The 26,229-nt window shown below is 39.0% G+C and overlaps 1 protein-coding gene across 1 annotated transcript in view; it reads left to right on the forward strand.

Annotated features, from left to right (window-relative positions):
- slc1a7a (solute carrier family 1 member 7a) overlaps positions 1 to 26,229 on the forward strand; it is a 51,067-nt gene that overhangs the window by 15,450 nt on the left and 9,388 nt on the right. Inside the window, exons 2-4 of the mRNA XM_088598659.1 lie at positions 4,277 to 4,356; positions 20,566 to 20,781; positions 26,098 to 26,140. Of these exons, the coding sequence (XP_088454785.1) occupies positions 4,277 to 4,356; positions 20,566 to 20,781; positions 26,098 to 26,140 (339 nt within the window). The remainder of the gene's footprint in view (positions 1 to 4,276; positions 4,357 to 20,565; positions 20,782 to 26,097; positions 26,141 to 26,229) is intronic.

The raw sequence follows: 26,229 nt of genomic DNA on the forward strand, positions 1-26,229 counted from the left end.
GAAATCCCTTGGCCACTTATCCAAAATATATTATTTTGTTATTTTATATTTTATTATTATATATTGTTTAAAAATAAGTAATATAGGGAATGATGTAGCATAGTGTGTAAGAATATAGACTCATGATTGACACTACTGCAGTATCTTGAGTGAGGTACTGTAGCCCACTTGCTCCAATCCACAGAGATGTATGACTGAGGAATGGCACTGATGGGGGGTAAATACCTATGATAGTCTGGAGTCCCATTTACAGGAGGAGTCACTCCCTAGTTTGGTTAATATTGTGGAAACTAAGATGAACTCTGGCCATTGCATACATCTTTTGCTCATATGCTAAAGCAACTGCTTAAAGAAAAGCAGCTTTCACAAACTGTTTAACAAACTGGCAACCTCACAGATGAAGGGAAAACCAGGGCAGAGGGGGTGATGGAGCTGTTATCTGTAATCCATTTAAATTAGATAAATAAAGATCAATAGACAGGCAGTTAAACAGGGTACTATTAAATCCACTATTTACTGTATATATGTTTACGATATAGGTGATCTCTGGAAACTTCACTCGACAAACTGGAAATATTAGCAATTCCTACATTATTTTCTCTTAGAAAAAGTGTGGCTGCAGCATCTTGTTGGAATATTTCACACTTGTTTTACTTGTTAAGGAGTCAAGCACTGGAATCTGTGAATCTCTTTAGACTGCTTTCATGTGAGATAGCAAAGGGGTGAAAACTGCTGTGTGCTGAAAGGCAATTTGTAGAGGAAGTTATAAGATAAGACCACCTTATTTGCCATATACAATTTCTTGCATTAGGAATTTATCTTTTTACATATCCAACCTTGCTCTCCATGAGACACACAGACAAGGAGAGAGAAGCTTGGGGTCAGCCATTTAAACAGCATCCCTGGAGCAGTTGGGGTTGAGAGCCTTGCTCAGGGGCCTAATGGAGTAGGATTCCTCTGCCAGCTGTGGGATTTGAACCGGCAACCTTTCAGCCACAGTGCCACCGCTCCTCCCCATTCAGGAAGACGGCTAGATTCTTTCTTCTTCTTCTATCTCCTATGTTTAAATATCTCACATCCCTATCGCACCCCACGTGCCACCTCATCTAGATCACCCCTAGATTTTTCCTCGTAATAGTGAAAGAAGTGGATTCAGGCAGCATCACACTGCTAGATTGCCAGTCCCACAACTGGCTGAACATGCCAAATGGCCCCCACACATTCATTAGAATTTTTTACTGCTGATTTGGTATTTCTAGATTGCAAAATATTCTGAAATCATTAACTGATCATGACCAGGATTTCTCAAGGGACAACTTGCATTTTGACTAACTGCTGCAAGAATTATGTGGTTTTGAAGACAGCAATGCCTCCTTCTTGTTGTGTTTACAGCACCACCTTGTTTGGTCAGGTGTCATACTGTAAGTTAGCCACTTCAGTCTCAGTCTCTGCTATTTACTGTCTTTGCTTGCAGCATGGAAAAGAGGATATGAGCTGTCAGTGCAGGTTTAGGAGGGCACACGTATATTGTCCTCTTTTCTTATCTGTCTCTCAATGAGAAATCAACTATAATTTCAAATTTAAATGAAAAAATACACTGTAACCCCCACCTCAAAAACTGAAAGTGAGAAATCTGGATGAATCATCGGTTAATACATCTATTTCACTTGAGGGGAATTTGTGTACTCATGATCTGATTTTCAGAGATGATGAAACAATTGCATGCCCTGTTAATGGATGATGGATGTTTGCCTGTTATGCCTTCCGGCATGTAGGGGTAACAACATCCTGTTGCTGTTTCTGTAACATTTAGTTTTTTACGGGACAGGATTGTTAGCCTTGTGCCCAACCTCCAACATGAAGGATCTGGCGCCCGATGTGGAACATAAATCCACTACCCTGAGATTGTGAGTCTCATGCTCTACCAACAGAGCTAGTTGGGGCCGTGCCCTGTTAAAGACAAATATTATTGTATCATCTCAGCAGTAAAATGAAAAATTAAAGACATCTCTTTGTCTATGCTATACACGATACTGTAGATGCCATGAGCTTTCAAATAGCAGGAGATTAAATCATTAAAATCATACCAGAAGCTCTGTCAAAACCAACAGACCACACCTATATTTTTTTTTTCAAAATTCAGAAATTATTTCAGAATTACAGAACTCTTACATGTTGTGTGAATTAAATGTTGCTGAAAAGGTAAAAAGTTCTCCACGAGTAAAAGACTCTTACTCTAAGTCCTTGCCTAGTACATATCACTAGCCAAATGTGACTTAAATCTCCCAGAAGGTAGCACACAGTTTCAGAATGTCACCTAGGGTCGGGATGTACAGATGAGATTAGTCATCCACTTCTATCTCAGCAAAACAGAGACTCGCAGGAGCCTGCCACCCTTGTGAGATACAGCCCCTCTCCAGTGATCCTCACTCTGCTGTACTGTAAGTCAAAACAGATCTAACAGCATGTCTGAAACTGAGTGGCTCCCATCTCCACTTCCTCACTCTCCCTCTGCAGTGCAGGAGTGATTTCAGGGAGTCACCAGCTCAAAGAAACTGCTGGTGGCTCCAAAATGGAACTTTTGAAAGTTGAAAGTGCGGAAGAGATGACTACAACCAAGTTCAATCAGAGTTGGTTGTCAGTAATTAGAAATCACTCCTGACGTCATTTCCTCTCCTAAAACACTATAAATACTGTACATGATCCCAGGGCTGGATTTTGGTGTTTATAGGCCCTAGGCACTTTCACTCCGAAATGTGCAAAATGAGTGGTTAACGCCAATTGAATTACATCGATTGACATGATGCACTTTCAACTATTCTAATGCTAAACCAAGTGATTGATGGAGCGAGTCGAGCAACCATCACTTCGATACTTCCAGTTTCTAGAACAGCCGCTAGTGTATAATTATTGATTTGGAGTACCTAGAGTCGATCGCAAGCACGTTGTTTCAGCTCATTTTGGGGGTTTTTCATTAATCACTGGTGTTTCCCTCCTTCGTACGACCTAACAATTTCGTAGGCCCTTGGCACTGTGCCTAATGGGAAATACGGCACTGTATGATTCCCTTCTCTCCCTCACATATATCTTTTGCATCTCACCTCCACCCCATCTCCACCTCTGCAGCTGCCCCTTGGTCACTCCTCACGCTGCATGGGGATCCCGGCCTCCTTGTCCTGTGGCCAGGTGCTCAGCCCTCATCCAAGCAGGTTACGCCAAATTTTCACTAAACACTCCATAATCCTTTCGGGGTGGTTAATCCTTGGTTTTGTTATTCCTGGTGACATAAGTTTGGGTACAAAAATGATTAAAATGCTGCACCCAAAAGTTTCTGGAAACACCCTGTCCAAAAACTGTCGAAAACCCACTCCAGTTTTAGGATGACATTAACTGAGGGGTCAAGGCATTTTCTGCTCGTTATTTAATGCTCATGATGTCACTTGAATTGTACCCCCCAAAGGACAAACACACTCACCATTCACACATGTGACTCCCTTGTAACAGACTCTGTGGTTCCTGGAGCTGTCTGCACGCGTGTTGATTCTGGCTCAGCTTGTTAGGAAAAAGGCAGCCAAACCCTTTCCACTCATTGCAAAGCACTGTGGAGTCAGTCTTTTCCATCTCTGCAGCCAGAACTAATTATCGGTGCAAATAGGAGAGAAGAGCTGGGGGGGGGTTGCAGAAAACTGGAGAGAAGACATTAATAGTAGAAAACCAAAATCAGCATATTTATTTTTTTGTATTAAATGTGGATCTTTTTCCAACTTTGAGAGAAAAGAATTCCTCAGGTTATTATTCATACAAATTAGAATACAATTCCATTTAGAATATTATGGGACAGAGGTTTTTACCTCGGAGACCCACAAGGCTACTGGTATTCATTCAAGGTGAGCTCAGATCAACTTAATGAACCTATTATGTCCTTAGCTACTAAACATTAGTGTGTTTCTTGCTCTCTCCTTGCCCTTTACATCCATTGAGTCACATTTATTGTAGCCTAAGCGGGACTGCGGCTCTTTAAACCAGAAGGTTCCGGGAGTCTTCACCATTGCCCCATTTTTTGTCTCACTATGTAGCTCTGTGAGGATTTGAAGACAGGGTTGTGATGGGTCTCTAGTTTAAAAGTATGCAACTCTTGAGTCTTATCAGAACCCACTTCTAAAACTTCTAAAAGGGAAACTAGTCACATGGGTCTACAGAAAGCAATTAAGCAATGGTATTTTTGTATTTCTCTCTATGCCGGCCAGTTCTAATGTGGGTTTTTTTTCTGTCGCAGGAGGTGAAATATTTCCAATTTCCAGGAGAGCTCCTGATGAGAATGTTGAAAATGCTTATTCTTCCACTTGTTGTTTCCAGGTAAGATCTTCTCTCTTCCTCTTGTCTTTTCTCCCTGTGTCTGATTCCACCTTCTCCACTGCTGCTATACTGCTCTACCTATACAGGAGATCCAAGCACAGCTCTGCTCCTCATGACTTACATACAAAATGTTGTTTAATGCACTTATCAAGCATGTCTTTCTCCATAAACTTTTTTGCATCTGTTGGTTATGATGCATTCGCTTACATATGAAAAATCTACCACATATCTTTCCACACAATGTCCTTCTCCAGCTCTCAGTGGTTTTAAAAATAATAATATAATAATTGCTTACACTTATAAAGCGCTTTTCTGGACAGTCCACTCAAAGCACTTTACAGGTAATGGGGACTCCCCTCCACCACCACCAATGTGCAGCATCGACCTGGATGATGCGACGGCAGCCATAGTGCGCCAGAACGCTCACCACACATCAGCTATTAGTGGGGAGGAGAGCAGAGTAATGAAGCCAATTTATAGATGGGGATTATTAGGAGGCCATGATTGGTAAGGGCCAATGGGAAATTTGGCCAGGACGCCGGGGTTACACCCCTACTCTTTTCGAGAAAAACCCTGGGTTTTTTTGTGACCACAGAGAGTAAGTACCTTGGTTTTACATCTCATCCGAAGGACGGCGCCTGTTTATAGTAAAGTGTCCCTGTCACTATACTGGGGCATTAGGACCAACATGGACCACAGGGTGAGCACCCCCTGCTGGCCCCACTACACCTCTTCCAGCAGCAACCTTTGTTTTTCCAAGGAGGTCTCCCATCCAGGTACCGACAAGGCTCACACCTGCTTAGCTTCAGTGATTTACCAGTTGTGAGTTGCAGAGTGATATGGCTGCTGCCATAAAAGTTGGAATACTTTATTTCTGTATTCTTCAGTGTGTTACTCTTGTTTGGATTTTGAAACATCTAAAAAATGACAGGTGCTCTTGATCACAAAGAATCTTAATTTCCGAAAGGACTGACAGAAAAAGAGAATCCTGGGATAGTGTTTAAAGTCACGTGTGTCAGTTGTTTGCAGGTCAATATTCCACCTACCAGAGGGTGAGAGAATATTATATTGAGGCTTGCAATAAGGAGATTAAGGCAATGCCAATTTAATTTTGTGAGAAAGAAAGGGATTATCAGTGAGTGGAATGTTTTAATGTCTGGGGCAAGATGTGGATCAAAGCAAGTGCCTTATGTTCACCTACAGTAGGAAATGGAAGCAGAAATGTCTTTCAGGGACATTTTTTAAATCTACATGAAAGAGAGTGAGATAGATTAAACAAATATGTTGATAAATTAAAACCTTTGCTTTTGTCTTTTTTTTAGATTAAAGGAGAGAAGCTACAATAAATGCAGACTTTCACTTTTGATATTAAAATATTTTGCAGGTGCAGGAAATTGCAAATTTACTTTTTTCCATATTTTGACTATGGTCCCCCAGGGGTGTCTGTACTAGCTCAGTGGGTGTCTTGTACATACCTTGTTATATTCATGTTTTTATATGTTAATCCATGTCCAAATCCAATGGAAGGTATTAACTGAAGTTCGGGAGGGATAACAAAAGCAAGTCAATTTCACAATGCTGCACCTTACCTGTCACGTAAGTCAGAGGCGACGAACCGTGGAATGGCAGGAGAGCGAAAATAGACCCTATGCGTAGCGGCAAGACGGGGGTTAGCCCAGGCTCAGCAGTTCAGGAAATGCCGAATAGAAACCTATGCCCTCAGGACAAGGACAAGGACAAGGACAAGGACAAGGACAAGGACAAGGACAAGGACAAGGACAAGGACAAGGACAAGGACAAGGACAAGGACAAGGACAAGGACAAGGACAAGGACAAGGACAAGGACAAGGACAAGGACAAGGACATCTGAACCTCAATGCTGAGCAAGTAGCAGAGCAGAAGCAGGAAGTAAATAGGCTACACAACTAGACACACCAGAAAGACATGAATAATCACAAGGAACTAGGAACAGGTGAAAAGTAGAGCGCCCTCTAGGTGTACTCGGCGTGACATTACCACCATAATCACATAAACTGAACTCAAACGCCTCCCTTCACATTCATCTCAAGCTTTCCTCCTCCACCCTATCTCCATCTTTCAGCTGCCCCTTGCTTCACTCAGTCTGAACGGGTGAAGTCTACTTGTCCTGTGGCCAGAATGCTATAGTTCAACACATAACAGCAGCAAAAACTGATATTCTGAGGTCCTGTAAATCAAGAACAGTCTAGAAGACAGATAAAACTCTGGCAAATCAGGTTGTATCAGAGCTTAGCATTTTTTTAGCATAGTACCGCAGACCTGATTATAGAGGAATACAAATTAAAATGTAGGATTTATTACCAAAAAAGTGTGCAATATGTGATGGAATTGTGGAATTCGGAAAAAGCCTGTCTATATTGAACAATCAATGATACCTTGTACAAGCCAGAAACTTGAAGGAAGTTGGGAGTTTTTTGTTCAAATAGAAATAAGAGCTCACATGCTCTGGGATTATTTAGTCTTTGAGATGCCATGTGACGTAAGGACGTGGGGGTTGTATTTTTATTAGCTGCTGGGGCAGGGCAGTGAGTAGGATTAAGTCAGCTGCAGATGTGTGATATAAGCCTTTGACCTTATTGCATTACTGCAATCATATAATAGAGTGTTCATTTGCTGTTGGTAACTGAAAACTGTTTCGCCCTTGTTACCATGTTGCTTCATAATCATTAATAAGCCCTTGCCTGGTGTTTTTAGGCAATGCCTTATCCTATACCACATTATGCTCATAAAGAACCACCTGGTGTACCTTCTTTATTATATGAACTCCAGTAAGGCAAATAAAAAACATACATGTGTTTTGTGATATATTTAATTGGTCTTAATGCCTGTTTTGGTATGTTATACAATTTGTGTGCTGAAAATCAAATCCAAGCACAGTAGCTATCCTTGCAGGGGCTATTTGAAGTGATACAGTACATACAGTAGAGCATATCAATGTGGTGATGTTGAATTACATATGGAAAATGACACAAAACAACCACCTAGCACTTCTAGCCCCTTTTAAGACTTGGACAGTCCTATATTTGTTTGAGGTCGACTGATGGCCATAAATGATTAAAAAAAAATTAAAAGAGGCATGAAATCCTACATGATAGCTGGACACTTTGCAGCAATTGATTTGCGTTTGCCAAGAGAGCAGAAGTGCTAAAAGTCACATCTCCTACCAGACGGCAACCAATTTTCACAGCAGAGTTTAATTGACCTCCTATCTCTTTCTTGAGAAATAATGATAAGTGTTTCAGAATTCAGATGGCAGGGTTTGAAAGCATGACAGGACAATTGTGAAGCTGATTTGCAAACCTGATTTACCAGAAAACCGCTAATGAAATAACTTGCACATGTTTGTACTTGCTTATTGCATCTGTTTGTTAGCTACTAGGATGGAAGCATCAATGGGATGTCTTCTTTACACTTCATCCATTGTCTGATAGTAGCTTGTTCTGATAATGGTTTTGACAAGCTAGAGCCTGTCCTGGAAGCATAGGTTACATAGCACGATTAAGACACCAACACATCTACTGCCAAGAACACTTACAGTAGTAATAGGACACCTCAAGTACAGTATGGCACTGTACAGTGTAGGGATGCAATATGTCACAGCAGACTGTCAAAGTTTTGCAATATGTTTATTACAAAACACCTGAAACACATTTCTTTAGAAGAGCTGAAGAATCAAGCATGAACTTTGCTGAGTACCTTTTATACATTAACTGCAGCAGAGACCAACCTTTTGTGTTACCTTATAAAGAATGAAATTTTGTGTCAGGAGGCAAATATATATTTGGACTTTCAAATGACAAAGTACACAGAATGTTCAGCTACTCATGCAACAGTTCTCAGTGTCCTGCCCTGGTTAGCTTAAATAATGATTTTTACTGCAATAGGGTTAAAGAGGAACTGCAGTCCCAATTTCTCAGACCGGTTATTAAATCTCAGGAACAAAATAAATTAATTCCTACAACAATTTTTCAAATTTTGAATTAACCATAAAATCGTGAACTTTGTGAAGGTGCTTTAAGTCACTTGCGTTTGAGTTCCCACAAATTGCAACATGATGTGGCACTTCCTGCTTGCTAGTTTCCATAATGACTAATGTAATGTGAAGTTTTAGCAAATAAGCACAGGTTGTACCGCAGACATTTAACAGCAGAAATGTTCCAACACGATCTGCATGCAGACCTAATAAGTAAGCTCCATTCTTCGGCAAAATCAAGTGCAAAATTTATATTGGATTAAAAGAGATTTATTCATAAGCCTGCTTGTTTACAATGTAATAAGGCAGCAACACATCACCAGAAGTTTTGTTGCCTCATTCTGAATTGCAGATCATGGCACTGAGCAAACGTGGAAATTTTGGAAATTGAAGGTTTTACAAGTTACTGTGTCCATTTTATTTTTATTGTGGCTTGAAATGCACTGATCAATGCTGATTCTTCCTAACCCCAAAATCAAAAATAGTGTTGCAGTTCCACTTTAAAAGTGGTGGACTGCATCTAAACACACGGGGGTAAAAATAATGAATATTACCTATAGTAAATTCCAAAGCCTTCAAGGGAAAATAGTTTACTCCATATTCATTATCACAAAACAACAAAACTAATATCCTGTTCATGTCTCAAAAGATTGGCAGATGCGGGAGGCACATGGTCACATGGGAAACTAGATTAAGAATATTTCATTATTATTTAAAGAAATAATAAATATTGAGAACAGCATGATCAGAACACATTGCAAAATTCCCATTTTTGAGTTTATGACATACCCATGAACACGTTTCTTAACTTCTTAGTGAAGACTTAAGCCAAGTTTTACATAAAGCTGGAAAGTGTAATGCCGTCAGTAAATGCTCTGCAGAATAAGCTCCTTACGTTCATGTTACATGTAAAATGGCACAGGAGGAGTACTGATCCCATGGTGATGGATACTGGTTGTACTGTCCTTCATGTAACTCAACACAAGTGGATTACATTATGGTGTCCCCAGCCAGCAGCAGAAGAGTCCCAATGGGCATTGTGTCAATTGCCAGTGGACACATAAAGGCTGTAGATCCTAATTAGAACTATTCAATGACATCATCCCAGTGCTTCCTGATAAAAGCTAAAAACATAAACCCTGCAATATCATACTCTTTTAATAACTGACTCCTGTTCAGTATTCCTCCTCAGAATCCTCATAGACAGTGCATGCACCCAAGAGATGCAATGGTGCATGATGTTGATGTCCACATTCTGAGAACTGGATGCCAGCAAATGATGACAGTACTACTTACCAGTATAGGTTTTGAAAATATAATTAATATTGTAACCAATATAGTTTGTAGTAGTGGTCAGCAGCTGAGTTCTCTTATTAAAGGCAAAATCTTGAGCTGTTTTCTTCCTTTTCATTTTAAGTTTGTGGTAGCCAAGTATGATTACTTTTACAGCCTGCTAATTCGAAATAACCAATTTCTAGCCAATTCAGATGAGTGCTACATCCCCTGGGACTTTGTAAGAGGAAGGGGGACGATGAATGCTTTCCTCCAGGAACATGCACTTTTCTGAGCCATTTGCCCTTTTATGAGCTCGAGGCTCCACAGCGACTTGTTACGGCGAAGTGCCCTAGCTGTAACTGAACCTTCACGCAGGATCGGGCTGGTATGAGGGCTGTGCTATCATGAAGAAGTCGCAGTACTTATCCAAATCGCAGAACCTTTAAACTAGTCTCGACAGGCGTAGGTCAAGCAACCGGAACGTCAGATAAATGATAGTGCAGTACTAAGGTTTACAGGGAAGTGGAGGTCCTCTGGTGAACCAATACTGAGCGTGGTGAATAGTCCTTATATGGTTGGGTGCCGACATGAGTGATTGGGTCTGTGGGAATTGGTAAGGGATTGTGAAGGATTGTGTGTAACCGTGACACGCCTATAGGGGAGTCAGTGCCGTTAGGAAGAGAGGTGCGGTCATTGACAACTGAAGTCACAGGCATCACTATTGTGTGGCAAACCTGGATTATTTTGGCCACCGTACTGAACCTCAACAATGCTTTAGCTATGTGTGCCATAGTGCTACTGAATGTCTGCTCTGGAAACCAAGCACCCAGCCTGGTCGGGTTTCTTAAGGCTAGTGTGTGCTCTCCTAATTATTATTATTATTATTGTTATTATTATTATTATTATTATTATTATTATTATTATTATTATTATTATTATTCATAACAATACTTTTTACTCATGGATACTTTCTGTGGTATCCTTCTATGTTTAGACACATATAAAGATAGTTGCTTCTGAATTTTCATGCAGGTAGATCAAATAGGCACCATGCTGTCTGTTTCTAAATTGTCTATGCAAACAAAAGCAATGGAGCCACATTTCAGTTTAGTATTTTGAAAATAGTTTTGTGTGAACATTTGGGATGTACTGTAGATACTGAGGATAGATGAAAGCCGTTTCCCTCTAAGGCAACATTAAAACAGTAATATGTAATTACAATGTGCAGAATCCCTGATGCCCTCCTGGATATGTTTTGTGATTTAATCAAGAGGGCCTCAGATGACAATTCAGGGGGTTGATGAAAATGTAGTCAAACACAGAACCCAAACAAAAATGAAAAAAAAATGAATTCTCTCTGAGATTCAGATTAGTTTTCTTTGGTTCTGTTCTTCTTTCAAACAATTTCAGAAGAATAAAAGCACTCCCTCTGCCTCCCCTCAAGTTGTGAATTTGAATTCCAACACAACATGTGGTCTTGTGGATTATATGTCCATTATTCTAAAAAGAATTCTTTATTTATTTATTCTGGATGATTACTGGACTGGAATAATCTGCTGGATTCAGTAAATCATTCACTAACCCCATCATTTTGTGGATTAGGCGGTTTGTCATTTAAATTCTCTCTTTGTTACAGGCAAGGGGAGGGTATCTCAGGCCAGTTCTGACAGACCAATCAAGCCAACGTTATTAACCCTACCTGTCCTATTATTAGTGTGGTGCATTAGCTCTTTTGCTCTGTAAAATATTCTTTGCACATTTTGCTTGTCTGAGGTTCCTAACCTTTTCACAAATATGTTGGAAGAACATACATACAGGGACTGCATTGCTCTTTCCTATTTGATAAATGTGTGGAAGGCATTTGCAAATTATTGGGAAAGAAGAGTGGAAAAACAGAGCTGCATCTATCAAAAAAGAGCTTAAATGAGAACCTGCTCAAACAAAGGTAGTTTCCCTATCACATCCAGGACATGCAACCTGATGAAGGTGGCTTGGTTTTCCCTGTCTAATACTGATGAGGTGGAGGAATGTTCAAGGTCTGGTGAAGAGCTGCTCAAGGGATCCTTAGTTCACTGGTTGTTTTCAGCAAGGGAAGCGTCATTTCTCTGCGTAGTATCAAAGATCTTGATAATAATAATAATAAAGATGAACAACTCTAATAAAAAAGCTGTGTGGCTTGCCATTGCATGCTTTGGAGATCTCAAACAGGTAGTTTGGGGATATTACAGACTGCACAGCAATTGCTAATTTCAAATCAGGAAATACAAATCTTTTAAATTATCCCTTTCAGTTCCAAATATTTTTAAAGCTGCTTTTTCCCTCATCTGTGTTCTACAATATAAGGGAATTCATTTGTGATGAATAGACAGGCAGTAAATAACATACATTTACCTCAGAAATCAAATTTATTTGGCTTTTTCAGGTGTTTGGTCTTTTTTGAAGTTTATATGTAGAGTAGGATTGCGGGACAGACTGTGACCTTTGAGCCTGGTAATCTGGAATTCGTGCTCTGTTATAAATTGATTGTTTTACTCTATATTCCAGCTTTATTTCCCTTCATCCATTTATTCCTCAGTACACACGTGTATGTGGCTTGGTTTTGACATTGTTTACTCTATGTCACACAGCAGGGTTCTGTTCTTTAAAAGAACTTTGGAAGGGTATCCTAAATCCTCCCAAAATTCTTCTAAAACATTTTCATCGGCAATAATTAAACCTTTCTGACTAAAGGAGTCTTTTGTTTCTCACACTTCATGTCACAGAAGGAAAATAAAGTGCAACAACCCACTTCCCCGAGAGGTTTTTTTTTATTTCTTTTTAAACACACAAAATGTATAACATAAAAGGGGTCTACATATAATTTGAAACACAGGGAAATATATCTGTTCTAAAGGAAAAGTGAATGAGTGAAAATTATTTATCAGATTCCTTTAGAGAGTCTCATGTTCGTGTAAGAGTCCTTTTTCTAATCAGGTATCTTTCTCCTGTACCAGCCATGAACACCTCTCTGCCAATGAAAATGAATGTTTTGGAACATTTTCAAACAGTTTCAGTTAATTTCTGAGGAGATTGTATGAGTGCTGATAGGTGTATTTTAGGAAAGTGGCTAGCTATCCAAAATACAGTAAATTACATGTTTTTAAGCAACATTATTACACCAAATTAAAGGTTTGATCAATATTTTAGACGTGAGTCACTTTATAAGACTAAATGTCAACCAAACTGCCCCTGTGCTACTGATGAATGTCAGCGGAGCTGAGCACTTATGATATATTTTTTATGATATTTGCTGTGAAAAACATGTCTCCCCATGCAAAATCAAAAATTCAAAAAGAGTAAATTAAGCGAAAGTAAGAAGGTTTAACGATATTGGTAACAACTCAAGCTGATTATTTCTGGGAGCAGAGCTGTGGATTAATTGCTCTAGATTAGTTATACCAGTGACGTCCCAGCCTCATTTGATGTGGTTAAACCCTGTGCTGAGACCCTGTGAGTTGTGCTCTAGTTACAACCAACAGGATCCATGTCACTGTCAGATGAAGAACATCTTTACCTACTGCTCACATCAGAGCAGACTTCACCTTCACTGTAAAGAGTTCATTTGTTTGTAACCCCATCATTTTGTGGATTAAGCGGTTTGTACAGACAGAGGCAATTACAAATGACTAGATCTAGGATTTCCTGGACCCTAGCTCTAAAAAATAATGCTATTAGAATGTTGTAGCAATATATTGTATTTTTGTTTGCAAACTGTAGACTTGTAGACTTGCTTGCAGTCTTTCAGGACTTCTTTGTTGCTTTTTACTGTTTTTTAGTATGGAACAACTGTATATTGCTAATATCTCATTGCTAATATAAAACTAGGGTGGAGTGATGGCACAGTGATTAGCCTTGCTATCTTGCAACTCTGGAGCCCTGGGTTCAATTCTGTACATGAGGTGCTATCTGCATGGAGTTTGTATGTTCTACCCATGTTTGCATGGGTTTCCTCCCTCAGTCCAAAAACATACTAGGGCGTATCCTGCTTTGTACCCATTGCTTGCCAGGACAGGCTCTGGCAACCATCAATTTGATAAAGAGGTTAGAATATGGGCGGATTTTACTCATGGAAACTCATGGATCAGCATTGCAAGATAAAGAAACAGTAACAAAACAGAAGTGTGACAAGAACCATGACTGGAATTGAAACAGTCAGATTATTTTCAGAGCTGTGTTCAGCAGTTATATAGAATGTTTTTCTGCCAAGAAACTGTCAGGTTACGCTTCAATTGGAAAATGATGTTGAAGTAGAAGGAGTCCAATGCTAGTCCAATGCTGGAGTTAGCAAAGTGCTCTGTTTTCCTGCCAACCTACTCTACAATTACATGGGATTCCAAATGCAGCGGCCCACAGCTGGCCACACTAGGGGTGAAATTAATTAGCCTTGGCTTTTCCAGCACAGACTGTTATGGCAAACATTGCAAGTTCCTGGGTACTTCTGGTGCTGTTGGTCTCTTCTCCCATTGGCGCTGAACTTCCTGTGTGGGGCTGCTCACATCTTGTGATGTGTTAAAAATGGATGGTGCAAAGGTGGGAGAGCAGGTGGAGTCTGTCTTCATTTTCTCATTCTGTCCGTGCGTGGTTGGATGGTTTTTGGAAACCTGAAAAGTCAGTTTTGGATGGGTATATAACAAAAATGGAAGTTATTAACTGAAGTTCAGCAGGGATAACAATAACAATGACAAGTCAATCTCACACAGCTGCACCTGATCACCATCATCACCAAACTAGCTACATAGACTGATCTCAAAGGCCTCCTTTTGTATTCATCACAAGCTTCCCTCCTCCAACCCATCTCCACCTTGCAGCTTACCCTTGGTTTTCTCAGTCTGAATGGGGTTCGAGTCTCTTAGTCCTATGACCATGAGGCTACCCATTAACCAAGCCAGTTAAGCCAAACCTATTTTACTAAATATTCCCAAATAAATATACTAAATTCTAAATATTCCCAAATATTCCACAAAGTATTCAATATTTTGTTGTCCCAGTGAAACATAAATAGAAAAATATGTATAAATGCATGAATTAATTCATTGGAAGAAAAGTGAATTTTCTTTTTTTATGCCACAACATTCACCACAGCAAATCAATATAGAATTAAGTGATGGAAACACATCCTAAACTCACTCTTCCTAGCTCTGTTAAGGGTCCTCGGTGCTTTTGGTTAATGTCCTTCACTCTTTAGAAGGTTTCTTGGCTCCCCAAATGAGAAACAGTTATAGACAAGCCTTGTGTCAGTCAGATGGGGCTCCAATTCCAGCAATATCATTCCTAATATAAGTGAAAATCATAAAAAAATCACGAAGGCAGAACAAGCAAGTGAGGACGAAGGGTTTATACCACATAGTGTGTATTTGTTTTTAAAATCCATCCTCAAGCTCTTTGTGAGATAATATGCTAGCATTGGACTTCTTTGTGCAAACGTGACTAGTCACCAAGTGCTGCCTGTTAATGTTCTGCCATTACTTTCTTCAAGGGATTATATTGTTTCTTCTAATCACTCTAATCTCTCTGATATCCTGATCCATAAAGCTAGCTAGCCCTCTCCACGGAAACAAAAGGAAATTCCTATGGGACTATCTCTGTATTTCACTCTTTATCCCAATTCCTCTCAGTATCTCTGTTTCTCTCTTGGGAACAGAGATCTTGGGAAATGTCATATTGGTCTGACAATATGAGTCACTGCAGTGATAATATTAAAGACTCAGGCTGTCTGCATTTTTTTCACTGTTCAAAAATTTTGCCATTCCACAATTTTCCTTTCTGCTAGAATTGCCTGGCAAAGTACTTTTTTCTTGAATGGAGATATGGTTCCACACATCACTTTCGGATTTTTTAAACATTTCGGTCCTTTTGATTTCCTTTGATTTAGAAAACCATTTGAATGTGATGATACATGCAGGAACACATAATTCTGATTCTTAGAAATGTTTTCCTTAGACTTTTTGGTTTTATCTTTTTCAAACTTAACCACATCTGGATACCTACAGTATAGCACCCTCTGTACAACATGTACACAAAGGGCAAAGAATAAGGTACATCAAAGAGTGGCAATTTCTAAAACTTAAGGGGATCATTCAATGATAAGAGTTGATAAGGAAACCAATTTATGTTGTTGCAGTTATTGTCCCAGAAAATCTATTCATTTGGAATGTTAACGCCATTGCAGCAGACCTCTGTAAAAAAATTCAAGGCCATAAATCTGCCGACTCCATATTGACTCAAATAAGTGAAGATATTTACTTACAAAAAAGTATTGTAAAGGGAATTGCCTGATACAACGTTTTTCAAATGAATACAGAAGAGCTTAGTTTTTATTTTCATGCATGCTGCATTTTCCTGCTGTAACTTCTACTGCAGTCATGCTTCAACCAGAAAAACGTCATTTGTTTAAAAAAATGGTTTTCCTAAAAGGGTCTGTTAGTTTCTAGCTTGGATTGAGGTCAAAGCCCCTGGGATTTGATGATGAAATGAGTGAGGTGATATCTCATCACTCTCACCATGTGTCCATGTCTGAAACATTCAGCATGGCTGAACACTGTGTGCTGCAGTCTAAACAATTGCAACTGCCTTTTGACAATGTTTGTCCATTATGTTTCTTACTGGAGGTGATGTACCCATTGTCAAATACACACTTTCGTTCAAGTGGATTATTTTAACAACCCGCATAATGAGGGTTTTTTATCAGCACTGTACTTCCTGCATGGACTCTCCCATATGGAAATTTCTGGTTGATGAGTTGCTGGTTTTCATTATAGGAACTTGGGAGCAATTGGGAACTTGGGAGTAACTGGGAAGTGAGGTTCAGATGTAAAATACTTTACCACAGAGAGCTTGCTTTATTATTTTTTTAGTATTTTGCAGAAAATACCACTTCTGTCAGACACAATCAGACTCTGAACAAAAGATTGGTCCACTGTTTAAATACAGAGTACAGAATTCCTTCTGTCTCTCCCTTTAGCACAATCCAGCTTAAACAAATGTATTCCTTCTGTGTAATTTACCTCCTGGAAATTGGGAATACATGCAATTATTTGCTTTTCAGTTTGACTGAATTTGGCTTCTGTGGTTTCTTGTTTTTGCAAAAACACTGTTTGATGACCATTAAAACTATGAGTGCCACTAACAGATAATTTCCTGTGCAGTGCTTTTAGATGTTTTGTTTAGTAGTACTTCAGAGACCATTTCTATGAGCACTCATACACTGTTGATTGTAATGGATATATCCATACAAAATAGTTCAAGTCATAAAGCTACTCCACCATTCGTAAAGCAGTTCAGAGAGAGCAAATAAAATGCCACTTATACAGACATACTGTACATTTTCTGTCATTGTGTTCCACTGTCCTCAGAAATATTGTTTTTCATTTCAGATTTTTCTTGTGTAGCTCATACTGCGTTCAATATTTATTTTCAATTATGAAAAACTGAAAACTGCAAAGAAAAAATAAAAAACATCCCGCTGAACCCTTTTAAAACCATATCAGCCTAAAAATAAGTGCTAAAAGGTTTTAAGGTTTAAGTGAGTTCCCTTCTTGTCCCAGTTGTGCTGAATCTCTGGATGTGATGAATTCAGATTCATCTGTATATCATGTGGTTTCAAATCATAGTTGAATATGAAAAGTGTTTTAGACTTTTTCCTGCTTCTTTATAAGAGTCATACAAGAAGACATTAGTGATTACAACTGAATGTAACATTTAACATTAAAGGTGAAAAAACAAATATTTATGGGTAAGTTATGTAAATCAATTTCATAGTGTGCCCTTTCACATACCTCAGTCCAAAAATGCATTCATACCAACATAGTTTAGGCAACATTCACTCAAAGCAAATGCTAAAAGGCTGCTTTTAGTAAGACTAATGGTTGTAGATAAATGACAATATTTATTTTATTTACAATTACCACAGCTTCTGGAATAGAGTGTGCTAAACATTTAGACACCACTCAGTGTAATGGAAATCTTGCAAGGGAAGAAATGATTATGAACAGAAACAGTTATTGCATATTGCTTTAGGAAACAAAATCCCCACTGCACTTTGATCCATTGTTTGAATAGAGCCCCCTGTAGCAGGCTCATATTTAGATAATACCAAAGTGACTGAGAAGCAATATATTTTGCATCATTTTCATGCTTCAAATCTTCCTATGCAAAATTATTCAAAGGGCAAAAGCTCATCACCCAACAGCTGGAAAACCTCAAAATTGCTAGTCCTAATAAGCAGTGGGGAACTTATCTCTTTCCCCTCATAGCAATAAAAGTAATAGGGTAGGAATTAGGGTAGCCGGGGGAACAGGGGAATAGGTTTAAATTGGAACAAGGGGAGGGCAGGAATGTGCAGTTATATTGCAAAGGTGACAGAGAGGCTTTTCATGCATAATTCTGCTCTCCATGCATAACTCTGAAGTGTGGGTTTGTCATATCCCCACATTTTCATACTGCTTATTGAGAACCTTTAATCCTCTCCTAGCCACCCTGTTTGTATCAATTCCTCTGTGCCGAGAATAGTTTGCAGTGCAGTCTCACCCTGTGAAATAAATCACATACAATTTTGTGGAAAATCAAAGTATAAAACTAAATACCCAGGAGTCATTTTTCTTTTTCTAAACCCACAAACTCTTTATCTTTCTCTGCATGTCATTTATAACCCTCACTGAGTTCATATTATATGCCTGTTAACACTGTGAACTATTTTGTCCATCAGAACATTTTATTCTATAAAATTAGCTGTAACTGATGCTGCTAGAACTATATTCAGCACTTTCTAATTAACTGTTTTTAATACACGTTAATACACGTTTCTTTATTTAAATGCAATGCATGGTTGTGTCAAAAATGAAAATAAAATGAAATTTGGTTTGATCATATTCTTATTAGTTTTGCATTTTGAGGTGAAAAACAGTAGCAGCAGTGTAGAATTGCTGTTAGGGTTCTTGACCTGTTTCAGAAAGGCTTTGGGTTCAAGTTCCATGTTCAAACACTAGACACCACTGTTGAACCCATGTGTAAGGTAATTCACCCAGACTGCTCCAGTACAATAAATACCCGACTGTGTTTTTTGGGTGCAAAAGCAAGTCACTTTTGTAAGTCAGGAATTGGTATGTGTTAATGCTTGATTGCCGGCAAAAAAGCAAGATTGGACGAATTATTTATTCTCATCTACTGTATATCCTGTTCTAGGTAATGAGAAAGGAAAAATTTAGATTAAAATTTTAATCCCATATCAAATAAAAAGAGCAGTCACTGTATGCTCCTTGTAATATTCAGAATATAGCTATTACTATTCATAATATAAGCATATATACATAAGAAAGTTCTAAATGTTGATATAAAATAAAGCAAAGGTATGAGAAAAAAATATTTCCTGATGAGACTCTAAGGGTAAGATCCACTATTTTATTTGAGTATGCAGTAGCATAAGAAAGAAAAAGAGGGCCCTGAGTCTTTGTGAATAAAGCTCTGTGAGTGACTGTTTTAATGGTAATACTTCAATTGGCAAAAAAATATATCAGATTTTCATAACTGATCTGGTCCACTGGGACAAATCCCACTCTATTCCATGTGTTCCAAGGATGAACCATTTGGCTTCCAGGCTTTGAGGGCAGGACGAGCGCTCGACTGTCAGAATGACACTCTGGAACGGGGGAAACAGAGGGCTAAAAACATATGATTACTCACATAAGCTGATTTCACTGCAAAACCAATTCTGCAGATTGAAAATGCTTAGAGTGAAGATTCTGAAGGATTTTCTAGAAAACTCACGATCCTAGTCAGCTCCATACCTTGACTTTAACGATACAGGCTCTTAATGGAAGGGCTAGCCAATGACAAAGCACTTATTTTGCCCATTCCTGGAGTCCAGAGCCCTAACCAGACTGAGTCTCAGAAACATCCTTCTAGTTTTTTACAAGGGCTTACAAAAACACAAGTTGCTGTACAAACAAAATCTGTGTACTGCTTTAAAATGTGTCTTGTCCTACAGAGATTCCTATTGCACTGCCTTGGAAGTCAGTTTACTTTTAGGATTTATACACATTATCGTATAATATTTTAGAGTGTGTGTAAAGTTAAATAATTAGTATTTAATAATGATTCAAAACTATTACTGACCTCCTGCTGAGTGCTACAAAATGCTGAACAGTTAGAAAAAAAATAAAATTTGCTTTTATAGTGAGAATAAGTTTTCTGCTATAAAATGTTATGGATGCTGCTGAGTCATCTTAATAGTCCTGTTAGCTAAGCTCTTGCCACATGCGCAACCTGTCCGGTCTCCCCTCCCCTCTGAGTTTGCCTGGGGTTGTGGCCCTGCCACAGCAATGGCTTGATCTCATGGCTCTTATTTACCTCAAATCTCCCACGGAAAAGCCTGCTGCTCACTCAGCAATCAACAGGGCCTTATTGGATCCCATTACCCAGCTAACTTAGCACATTTGAGCTATGCTTAAGCTCATTACTTTAACAGTCCCTATGGTTTCAGGCTGAATACTCCCTCTGTGCTCTGCATGTAGAGTGTTGTGCCTGAAGCTGCCAGCGGCAAAATGTTTTCCAATAGCAGAACTTAAACTGGTCTTTTGCATGATGTTACTGCAGTCCACGTTTATTTCATGATTGAATCAATCTTGCTATTCCATCTCTGTTTTGATCTGCTTGTTAATCCCATGGTGAATGATAAAGTCTGTTTGTTTTTAATCTCCCCACTGTATTAAAACGTCATAACGGTCAAGCATCTTCTGGAATACGTGCTGTTTTTTTAAGTACTGAAAATGCCTTTAAAGCTAACAAGATTAATATTAGCTGCAAGATAAGACCTTAGGATCTAGCTAAGATGAAACAGAATTAGTGATCCTTAACTGAGGTTTCTCCTTCTTCTTTCTCCGGGTCAGTTTGATGTCAGGATTGGCAGCGCTGGACGCCAAGGCCTCCAGCAGACTGGGCATCATCACTATTTCCTATTACCTGTGGACAACTTTCGTGGCCGTTGTGGTGGGGATCATCATGGTGTCCATCATCCACCCGGGGGGCGCGGCGCAGAAGGAGAGCACAGAGGACAGTGGCAAGCCCATCATGAGCTCCGCCGACGCCCTGCTCGACCTGATCCGGTAAGAGAGAACTGTCTCCCATCCTACGCCACTAGGAGAATTAACCCCCCTCTTGCCCCAGTAAGAGACACTGACCCCCTTCTGCCCCCTCCTGCCCCAGTAAGAGACACTGACCCCCTCCTGCCCCAGTGAGATACACTGACCCCCCTCCTGCCCCAGTAAGAGGCACTGACCCCCCCCCCTGCCCCAGTAAGAGACACTGACCCCCACCTGCACCAGTAAGAGATCCTTGCATTGATTACTGCTTTTGTGAAATACCTGTTCTGCTGTATTATTGTACTTCTACCTGTTCATACGCAGAATACTTAAACAAAGAAAGTCAAGGGGTTTTTAATGTTATTGGACTCTATGATTGGATGCCTGGTGTTTATATAAAGTGGAATGTAACTTTAATTAGTCCATTTTAACTAATTCATGCTTATTTGTAAGTTGCAGTAATATTGGTATACTAGAGTTGGTATACTAGAATAATGTTAAAAGCAAAAATATTTCCTTTCTTGCTATTAATTTAGTGAGGCTAGTAATGCAATACAAAAACAAAGTTCTGGGACTAAATGTCTACGAAACTCGTATTGTATTGCTACAAGCTTTCATACAAGACGCTGCTGCAAAGTCAGTGTCTCTGGCTTTTTAGAACAAGTTACATAAAAAGAAAGTCAGTGTCTGCTGTTGCTAAGAAACAGACAGGTTGTGGCAAAGTATTTCTGGCTGGCCCCTACATACGCACTTCTTACTGAGGGTCATGGTGTTCTCAGTTAATACACCATGTGACTGGCTTTCCATCAGTTTGTAATCAAATAGTTAATAAGGTTCTGTACGCAACAGTTATTGTTGTTTATTCCTCCCCTTTCCTGTCTGCTGATCTCACAGTTCATGAGACTCACAGCTTCCTATGAATGGCTACATATAGAAAAACGTAGGCACAGATTATCGCCACATCAAGTTGTAAGGAGGTCATATCTCTAGTAACCTTTCCCCTTCAATCCAATTGAAGATCACATTTGTTGGTGGTATCTTAATAAGATTGGAAAGAGTGATAGTGAAAGTGCTTAAGATCAATGCTTCAGCCTTTTCTTAGATCCTTGGAGTACTATTATGTAAGATACTATTTAAAGCAGGTAGAACTGACCTGCTTGTTACATTATTCCCCTCTTGTCCACTTTAGTAGACTGCTGGAATGCATTTGGTTGCAACAGACTGGCAGTAGGCCAGACAAGGAGAAAGAGACAAGACTGTTTGTAGCAGGAACTGCTAACTAGAATCAGGAATTCAGGGAAAATCAGAGATTAAGTATTATTTTAAGGAGATACTGAAATAATTTAAAACTGTGCCGCATTCTCACAGGAACTATATAGTGTGCTGGTGTTAAATTTCCGTAGAGTCCCCCTCATCTTGTACAAGCTTTAGCAGAGTTACTATATAATAATTACAGATAACCTTAGAGTTCATGTAAGCTAATAAGTGTCTGGGGACAGAGGCTCTTGTCCTTCAGCAGGTGCTCTAACAGACTAGCAGGATCAGCTATCTCAGAAGTCTGGGCGAGCCTGTACATTGCTGGAATAGATTCACTCCAAGACATTGTGAGGACTTTGTAGTGTAGACTTTGATGTCTCTGCCCAAAGTTGAATTAGGCATTGATGTCTCTGCCCAAAGTTGTCTGTCTGATACAATAAAATCATTAGACATAGGAAACACACATCTGATTCTGTAGATAATACTTTTCGTCTCAATGGCAAGCTGGGTGTCCAAGTAGTTTTGGCTTGGACACAATTACCATACAAAAACCTCCTGCAGATTAAGATGACCAAGATTAAAAACCTTTTGGTTGGCTGTCTTCTCCAACCACCATAGCTCAATAGATCACTTGAGTAACTAGTGAGGTTAGGGGATATCAATCAGGCCTCAGTCTTTCAGGAATGACCATTCAGTTTATGACCAAACATACAGGGGAGAAATATTACTGTATTGAGAGAAAAACGAATACAGAACAGGTAGGAGGGTGTGCATGGCTTGTGTTTTTCCTTTTTCAAAGCACAGCTGTGCTTTGGATTGATTATAAATCTCCTCTAGAGCAGTACCTCCTTTTAATTTGCCAGTAATATCCCTAGAATTAATTAGAAACATTGGGGTCAGTGTCCTGTTCTGTTATAGAAAAAAAACATTAGCCAGATTTTCTGCAATCTGAAAGAATACATGGATTAGAGAGTCAGTTTTACTGTTGCCTCATTCATTTTTCACTGAGACCCTTAAAGCACTGTGAAAGCTCTTAAATGTAAGACAACTTTTTACAAAAAAACACCAGCTAATTTAATTTTTCTTTTTGGTGTTGAATGTTAGGACATTTCCAAGATTAATCTGCTGTTTTAATCCATTGCCTGGCTGTTCTTGCTGGGACAAAATCTTCAGAATGAGTCATTGCTATTTTATTGATACTGCAGGAGTGACACTTTAGTTATAAATGTTTTTTTTTCTGAAATATTAGCCACGGTCCTCCAACCTTTACTGAACAAAATACAGCTGTGGTGCAATAAATATTCTGTAGAAACATGTTTCAAGAGATGGTGAGGAAAGCAAAAGAGAAATGGAGCTTCAGTCACAATTACTTGAGGGCTTAGTATTTTTGGGGTTTTATTTAATAATAATTGGTAACTAATTGGTTCACTTATATTCAAATAAATGAATTTGATTTTTCTTTAGTCCTTTTATTGTTGAGTAGTCAAAACATTCAATTCTTTCAATGTAGAACTCTTAAAGAAACACCTCAGAATATTACAATTACAGTATTTAATCAATTAAATACTTTGATAAACTACTGTCCGGGTGAAATTGTTTCACCCGGGATGTAACTCAGATCCCGGGTGAAACAAAAACCAAATGACACTAGGTTCTCTGGTAATGTTCTGAATTTGAGACCCCCGGGAAAGAGCATGTGTGAGGCATCAATTTCAAAGTTTCTCTCATCTATCAGTGGTAAACTCATTGACAAATTTATGATGAAAATGTTCGTCAACAAACTGCTTTCATGTTAGTCCATAATGATGAAACTCTCACAAAAATTACCCACAATGATGATGCTGTAGACTAAATTTATGGTTATGGTCTTGGCTTGGAGACTGGGGTTTGATTCATGTTAGAGCTCCCTACCCAATTAAGTGCAACATTGGTGTCAGAAGTGAAATTACTGTGGTTGCAGTGGGAGGTGTGCAAGCTTCCAGGCGGTTCAGCAGAATTGCAGCAGGACACACAGTAGTGTCTGAGCTTGATCAGCTGTGGTTACAGCAGAGAATCGCCTTTGGCAAGTGGCGTGGGACAGGGGCAGTGTAATGGAAACACTCTAGAGGGTGACAAGGGGAGAGAGATTCCTTCTTGTCAGCATGTTATGTCCTTTTGGCAATGAGCTATGTGTTTATCCTGGAAGCTGGAAACCTGGATTTGATTTACTTTTGGATCTACCCACATCTTAAGCATTACAATGCAGCTTCCCTAGCGTCCAATGTCCTGATACGTGACTACTGTGAATTTATTTTTTCGGGGATATGCATGTGTTTGCTGTGAGGAAAGTTCCTGCAGAGTGTAGGGGGTGGACTCTGGGCGGACAGGTGCTTGTAGTGTGATTGTAAGTACTCGGCCTCTCCTCTGGATAATGCTAGTCCCAGCAGGGTACACAAGGTAATGAGGGTTAAGCTCTGTAACTTCTTATGCCAAAGATCTGACCCTTTTGTATGGAAGCTAAGACACTTGCATGGAGAGCACAAGGTTACAGCTGGCATGCTGTGTGTTTCTCCAGAGGCACAGGAAGCTCACGTCCTTTGAAAAATTAAACAGATAAGCGAATGAGACACCTGCATCTGCTCTATAGGGAAAATAGGAACTTTGCAAGTATTTTTCTCTTCGGGTCCTGCGTTGTCATGAGCACATTAAAATAACATTTATTGAAGGACCTACCACTAGTATGCCTCAGCATGTCCAGTACTACCTGAAAGTAGCTTGAATAAAGTCAGAACCTTGAACAAAATCATTTAGACTTCAGCCCAGCAACAAGTGCTAGGGAGGGCTAAATTTAGCTAGTAGATTTAGAGCTTACAAAAATGCAAAATAAAATCTGCAAAGCTATGTAATACCCAGAATATTTGGAAAAATCTAATTAAAAGTAATTTACTCATGTATCCTTTGCGAATTAGTTGATTTCTAAGACAGGACTGCCTTAAACTTAAACTGCCTGTTATTTTTCTAAAATATTCTTACATTATGTCTGTTTCTGTGTGCCTGTAACCAATCTTACTGTTGATGTGGAATGCCCCTGAAATGCAGATATTCTCAGTCCTTATGGAGAATGTTTATTTAATTTGTTTTTTGCTTCAGTGTTTAATCAGTGCTATTTTTGTATATTCTTGTAATAACATTACAAACTAAAGAAATGGCTTGCAATACAGGTCCAAGGGCACTTGCTCCCGTGAGAAACAGTAACCATTCCAGCTTCTCTTGGCAGAGAGAGGTCACCTTGAATCCAAAACCTAAACGAAAACAGAGGAAAAGAAATTAATATCCCAGATATTCACACAGGGATTAACATACTGTATCTTCTAACATTAACATATCTAACTATTCAAGCCCTGAAGTGCAGTACCAAAACCATCGTTGTGTTTTCAAGCTTGATAAGGATTTACAAAGTTTAATTTAATTAGACATTTTAAAGTTCACCGTGTTTTCTCAATTTGATACTGCACAATTTATTGGAATTACATGGCTCACCCTAGTTTATCTCATAACTCTGCCAACCTAGGTTGCTATTTTTATTTTTTGGTACCACTTTGCATTTCAAGTCACATCTGTATTGACTTGTAGTTCCAGTGTTTGCTGTTTTTTAAAATATGGTTAATACTGCATTAAGACAATATACAATGTCCTGGACTAGGAATTTATCTACACATGACAGGTGTGGGCAAAGTCTTATTTTATCTGTTTATTATGAGAAACATAAGAACATTTGCCTGTGTTACTTTAAATCCTTAACTGTTAGGGATGTTCTTCACAAAAGCTTGTAATAGCAATTGCTAAATATTAGGTAATATTATACATCAACCAGTAGAAGCAAATGTATGTGACTGGATTGTAATGAGACATGATTTCATATAAAATACTTTTCCAGCAGGGTCAAATTGTGAAGGCAGTATGACCAAAGAGCATAATCAGGATTGCTTAGAAGCACCATCAAGTTTCAGTGCGTGGAGAAACACAGGCCTTTCCTAGTCTGATATAAAAATGTTTAGGTTCTCTTTCATTCAGATGAGTTACAAATATTCTCTTCTTTTTCAGCAACATGTTTCCGTCAAACCTGATTGAAGCGACTTTCAAACAGGTGAATCCTAATTCATTCAATGTTTTTTGTCAAAAGGTTTCTGTATGATTCCATTATTTAAAGTGCAGTCTTTAAAAGGCATCTGTAGA

This window comes from Lepisosteus platostomus, chromosome 11, assembly GCF_059453375.1.
Source record: "Lepisosteus platostomus isolate fLepPlt1 chromosome 11, fLepPlt1.hap1, whole genome shotgun sequence".
Taxonomy (NCBI): Eukaryota; Metazoa; Chordata; class Actinopteri; order Semionotiformes; family Lepisosteidae; genus Lepisosteus; species Lepisosteus platostomus.